Source organism: Trachurus japonicus, chromosome 15 (genome assembly GCF_045865225.1).
Source record: "Trachurus japonicus isolate A0001 chromosome 15, Traja_1.0".
NCBI classification, from domain to species: Eukaryota; Metazoa; Chordata; class Actinopteri; order Carangiformes; family Carangidae; genus Trachurus; species Trachurus japonicus.
Window position 1 is genome coordinate 3,490,016 of NC_140921.1, and position 6,619 is coordinate 3,496,634.

Consider the following 6,619-nt stretch of genomic DNA (forward strand, 5'->3'; position numbering starts at 1 on the left):
GTTTCAAAAGCCTGCCAGGAACGCAGCATTAGCCAAAACGACCGGACCACTTACTTCTGCTTTAATACTGACAGTAAACTTCTTCTTTTTTTTTTCTTTCTTTCTTTTTTTTTTGTTGTTGCTCCTGTCCATTAACAATAAAGAGAGCGGCGGAGCTCTTTCTGTCCACGTGTGTTAATTTAGCCTACTTTTTTTTTTTTAACACTCGCGTTCCGGCGGCATCCCATGTGTTTGACTGGTTTGACTTCACAACACTATGAACTGTGGGTAATTCCCCTACCCAAAGTCAGCATCGGTGCTGACTTACGGTAAGGGGGCAGTAAGGGCTCATTCACTGACTCACTGACTTGATGATCTGACAGTGGAACAGCCCTCACACACTCACAGACTTCCCATGAACGCTCCTCTAAGTCAGTGAGTCCGTGAGGGGTCGGATTGGAATTGGGCCAGTCAAGTTTGTCAGATTTGGACTGATTTTTTAAGTCTGGAGTAATTCATCTTGAATAATATAATAGTGTGCTCTTTTTTTTTTTTTGGGAAAATTCTTTTTATTGAACATTTTCTAAATTATAACAGTCCAGTACAGTGCATAGTACAGATTATAGATATCCAGAAATCCAGAATATATTCCACAGCAGTGATCTCAAAGGTCCTTGTTACATCTTAGACATTTCAGGCAGTTGCATTCTGAGTTCCCAGGTACTTTAACACTTTGTCAAACTTTGCTGTAAAGAGGTCGTTCTGACCGTTGATACGAAATCTTAGTCTTCCCAGAGAAATATTGTCTGATATCAAAGACTTCCACAGATGTATTGAAGGAGGTTCATCTCCTACCCATTTGGTCATAATAACAGCCTTTCGGCCTAGCATGAGCAAAAAGTGTACAGTGTTCTTATGTGATCTTATTGATTCAGGGATATATCCCAATAAACACAATATTGGAATAGGCGGTAGTTGCTGTTTAATTATCACACTAACCTCAGAACATACAGTTTGCAGTGTGCTCTTATTTTGAAATAAACGCACAAGGGTTTTCATGGGGTATCTTTGTTATTATCCTTCAGGGGTTTTATTTATGTGTTATTCAACTGTTAAATTAACAGTGATACAACAATATAATGTCTAAACTGTACTTTACTATTAATCCCAGTATTTATTTTAGTTTTAAACTAATTTAAACAGCTCCATCATATGATGTTTAACTGAATGTTCTTGTTTTTTTTTTGTTTTTTTTGAGTGTTTGCTCTTTTTAAATCTACATCATGTTGGTGAATTGGATTTCTGTCTAAATAATTTTATGGACAAGGTGAAATTTCAAAACAACAATATTCATGACACACTGAAATATTCCACGTCTTTATTTTGTTTAACTGTAATGATTATGGCTTATATTTAATGAAAACCCCAAATTCAGTATCTAAAAAAAATTTGAATATTACACCAGACCAATATAAAAAATGATTTTTAATACAGAATTGTTGATCTTCTGTATTAAATAAAGACATGGGATATTTCAGTCTGTGTGTCATGAATCTATATCAGGTATTAGTTTCACTTTTTGAATGGAACTATTGAAATAAATTAACTTTTCCATGATACTCTAATTTATTGAGATGCACCTGTATAGTATATAATATGTGTGCAACTGGTGCATGGGAACCTACACTTGTGTTGCACAGATCAGTGTCACCACCTGGTTTTACAAGAAAATTAAAAGAGAGGCAGATGTGAAACTGAGGAGACTGGTTAAACTGGTTATGTTTTTTTTGTGTGTGTGTGTAATTATTATTATTTTATTTAAATATTAGAGGTTTTATTCTCAACATGCCATTAAAACTATATGCAAATTATTTGTAAGGCAAGGCAAGGCATCTTTATATATATATAGCGCATTTCATACCAAGGCAACTCAATGTGCTTTACATAAAGACAAAACTTTTTTTTTTTTAAAGAGAAGCATAAAACAGAATAAAAACAAACACAAAAAACAGTTAAAGTTAAAAGCAAGAGCAAATAAAAGTAGTGTAGTGTTTTATGTGTATGAGTAAAATGAAATTTAATGAAATTCCTGTCTGATTTCATTAAATAAAAAACATCTCAGCCTGTAACTCATGAATTAATTTAATTTAATTCAGTTTATTTGATAGGGACAATGCAGGTTAACATAGTGACACTTCCACTCGTTACAAACAAGTCAATGTGTCTGATGTTCTGCATAGCTAATGCTAGTTTCCAACTCCCGTCCCTAGTTAGGCTTTTAGTTATGCTTTTTAATTATTTTTATTTTAGTTTTATATTATTTTTTGTCATTTTCTGGTTGGGCTGCGTTTATTGAGTAAATACTTATTTCCATTGACGGGAAAAATTTGTGTTGAAAATATGTTTTTCATTTCATTTGAAACATTCAAAACGTAAATAAACACGTCGTAGCCCCGCCCCCTCCCTCTCCGCTCCTATTATTTAGGCCCCGCCCCCTCAGCTGTTGATCATTTCCGGTTCTTCTTGCAGCAGCGGAGCAGAGGGAGGAAAGATGGCGGCGGCCGAGTCCGACAGAGATCCACCGTCCGCTCTGTGCGCGGAATTCCTCAATTTCTCCGCCAAAGACAACGCGTCGGTAAGCGGCTCCTCGAGCCCCGAGCTCCGCCGAGTCTCACCTGTCCGGTAATGACGTCACTCCGCGCGCCGTTACCTGCTTTAACCGGTTTTTAGAGGTCAATCCGTTGTAACGTTAACGCTACAGACAGCTAACTGTTAACTACTACGGCTAAACGTTATAGACGCTAATGCTAATGCTAACGTTAGCTCCCAACCGGGTGAGTGATGTGTTAGTTAAACATCTGGATGTCACAGGCTTTTAGAAAGAAAGAAAGAAAAAACGGGCAGAAAACATCTGTTCCGCCGCTGTCAGCGCGAGCTCACAGCTGACACACCGATTATCGATCCGGGTAGAGGCTCGTGCACACGGTTGTTACGCGTTAACCCGCTTCTGGACGGATATTTTTGTTACCGTTAAACGTATTTGTGTGTATGTGTGTGTTCACTGACGACCAACACAATGACATCACAGGTGTGACGACAGCTGCCCGTGTACACACCTGTGACGTCAGGTAGATGCGTTAATTATCAGAGGGAAATAGGCTAATAATTATTCGTCATTCGTCAGTTTTCACTAGGCTTTGTTTTGTCACCATCACTGACAACTGACAGTCTGATTGGTAAAAATAAATCGATAATAATTAGTATTGATCAGAGTATTTGCAGATATTGTGAAAAATGACTGTTGTTATTCGAGGAGGAGACCATTTAGTAGTGTTTTTATAGAGCTGTGGCTGCTGCTGTAGAATATTTATTATAGTAAATAACATTAGTAGAGCTGATGGATCCATAAACATGACTTATAGTTATTCCCAGATGTTGAAGAACTAACTTGTTTTATCCATATCTTTATTTTAAATTATTAGTTATTTATCAAAACACAGTAGGTGCTGATTATTTTTCTGTTTATTGACCAATCAATTGAATTAATTGTAGTTATTCTTAGAGTCATAAACCTGTAGCAGAACCAGACAGGCTGTTCCTTTGTGTTTGTTGTGTTTAATGTTTTGTTCTGATGAGATCTGTGTCTAAAGAGCTGAAGATAACTGATTCTTAATCCAAAGTTATACACTGAGGTTTCACAAGTTCAGTGGGTTTGTTTGCAAACACAACAGCAATGTAACATGTCAACACACATTAATGTGTTGGTTATTTGAACAGTTTTCAGATTTTGATGCATCTTTACTAATCAAATGTGGTTTTTAACACCCTTTAGCCAGTTGTTCAGTAGTTAAAACACCTTTATTTTTATGTTACTTGTTATGTCAGTGTTAGCTTGGTGTTAGCTTGGCGTTAGCTCGGCGTTAGCCCGGCGTTAGTATCTGGGTCAGTGTGTCAGTGAGTCCACTAGGTTAAACTGTTACAGAGCTGATTACGTGAACCGGTTGTGGCACCTGGGCACAGGATTACTGCAGTACAACTACCGCAGGAGTATTGTTGTGCAGTAGAGCTGAAATATTTATCAGTACAGAATGAAACTTTTACTATTTAAAGGGATAGTTCAACGTTTAGTCAGATCCTCCTCTCACCATAACCCCGTCACAGCAGTAGGTTCATCATCACCTTTAATTATCGGTGCATGTTGTTTTGAGCTCTGCAGGGTGCACGATATTTCCACATTTCGCTCATCAAACTCATCAAATGCACAATCCAACAACTCCACAACGCTCTGGTGGACAAGTTGTGACCTGCACATTCACCACGCTATGAAATAATCATGTAACATTAGAGACAGAGTTGTTTTAGAGGCAAATGTGCAGCTGGAACTACATTTCAGACACGGCTGCTGTGTGGGCGGAGGGATTTCAAAAGCACGTAGCAACTAGTTCCCAGTATTTTTGGTTTAAAACTATATAGCCTATTTATTAACATTTTAAGACATACACTTGTATTTATATTGTTATATATCAAATATGTAGACCTGTGCTTCATTAAAAAAGGCACCTGCTGTGGTACAAGTGTTGTAAACAGAGCAAAACCAAATTACGAACAAACAATACACATACACATCCGCTTCTCAGCCGTAAAACATTTTGTGCATAATTTAATGACCTAATATAATTGCAGGTATTTAAACTCATTAATCCTGTAATAAGGTTTACGTTAACTCTATTGCAATGGATCTTTTGGCGTGTAAAAGACACAGATATGTAGGGCTGCAACTAACGATTATTTTCATTATCGATTAATCTGTTGTTTATTTAAACGATTAATCGATTAGTTTGGTCAATAAAATGTTAAGACATGTTTAAAAATATCAATCAGTGTCTTGTTTTGTCCACAAACCAAAGAGAGACTCAGTTTATTGTCATAAAGGAACAAAGAAACCAGAAATATTCACATTTAAGAAGCTGGAATCAGAGAATTTTGACTTCCATGAAGAATGACTCAAACCGATTATTAGATTATCAAAATAGTTGACAATTAATTTAATAGTCGATTATTGTTCAATTAATCGATGCAGCTCTACATATGTGTCGTAATGTTACATAATTATACATGATTATTTCATATTTCATTGCCAAAATGTTGAACTATCCCTTTAATTATCGGTCTAGTTTTATAGTGTTTGATTTTTAGAGTCTGTCTAATCCCAGTCTCTCCTCCTTTCTCCTCCTCCTCTTTCCTCCTCCTCCTCTTTCTCCCTCCTCCTCTTCCTTCTCTCCCTCCTCCTCTTTTCTTCCTCCTCCTCTTGTCTTCCTCCTCTTTCTCCCCCTCCTCCTCTTTTCTTCCTCCTCTCTCCTCCTCCTCCTTCCTCCTCCTCCTCCTCCTCCTCCTCCTCCTCCTCCTTCCTCCTCCTCCTTCCTCCTCCTCCTCCTTCTTCCTCCTCTTCCTCCTCCTCCTCCTCCTCCCTCCTCCTCCTCTCTCCTCCTTTCCTCCTTCCTCCTCCTTCCTCCTCCTCCTCCTCCTCTTCCCTCCTCCTCCTCCTCCTCCTCCTCCTCCCTCCTCCTCCTCCTCCTCCTCCTCCTCAGCGATGGCTGGCAGCGGCCGACCTGCAGCAGGAGGTGTACGGTCACCTGGCTACGTACGTTCCCAGAATCCTTTGCCTGGGGCCGAGCGGCGGCAGCAGCAGCAAGGAGGAGCAGAAGGAGGAGCAGCGTGAGGAGCAGAGGGAGGAGCTGGCCTGTCAGCTGCTCCTCCTGGCTCCTCTGGAGTGGCTCCTGCTGGGGGAGGAGCCGGCCGCCGGCCTGGCTCAGCTGCAGGAGAACAACCAGCCGTCGCCGCTGTGTGGACACGTGTTCAAGGTGGGAGAGCCCACCTACTCCTGCAGGTAACACACACACACACACACACACCTGCACAGGTAACACACTAGGACTGGGACGATATGCTTTTCTCCCGATCCGATTCTTCGATTTTTTTGGATGGCGATTTGATTTAAATTGCGATTCTACTAGGGCTAACCCAAAAAAATCGAAGCTTCGTTCGTTGCCATGGTAATCGATCATGAAGTCCGTGATGATCGATTGTTTTTTTTTCTTCCTTTTTTCCTTTTTTTTGTTTTTTAAAAGTATCAGGGATGCAAACAGCGCGCCGAAAAGCGAAACTCGCTTTTTTCATGACCAATTAGGTGACTTGTGTGAATGGTTCAGATCCGAAGAGTTTTAGTTTTTGAGGGGGGGGGGTCTCAGTGTCTCAGCTGGGGTCAGTAAAATGTTTTTCTAACAGGCTGACGGTGACAATCACGTGAAACTGAGGCGAACTCATTCATGGTCTCTGATTATACTGATAACAGCCTTCCTCCGATGTAGACGCGACATGCACGCTCATTAAAGCAGCGCGTATCCGCGTGCAGTCGGTGCGACGCCGACGCCGTTTCCCCCGTGCATGTCTGTGGAGCTGTGCGCCGCGGACATGCACGGTTCCCTACGCTGCTGTGTCAGGCAGGTGTTTCCCACGGAGCTCTGCCCCGTTTCAGAGGTGAAGGAAGCCCTGAGTGGAAAGACGTCGCCTCCGCGATGTAGAATGTGTTCAATTAAAGTGAAACACATTATATAGGCCTATATGTCCATTATACACTGAA

At 40.4% G+C, this 6,619-nt stretch overlaps 1 protein-coding gene across 2 annotated transcripts in view; it reads left to right on the forward strand.

Moving 5' to 3' along the window:
* The first annotated feature begins 2,482 nt into the window (after positions 1-2,482).
* Positions 2,483-6,619, forward strand: part of ubr2 (ubiquitin protein ligase E3 component n-recognin 2) — a 129,116-nt gene continuing 124,979 nt past the window's right edge. For both annotated transcript variants that reach the window (XM_085799270.1, XM_085799272.1), the window contains exons 1-2: positions 2,483-2,614; positions 5,568-5,866. In XM_085799270.1, the coding sequence (XP_085655396.1) occupies positions 2,531-2,614; positions 5,568-5,866 (383 nt within the window). In that variant the 5' untranslated portion in view covers positions 2,483-2,530. The remainder of the gene's footprint in view (positions 2,615-5,567; positions 5,867-6,619) is intronic.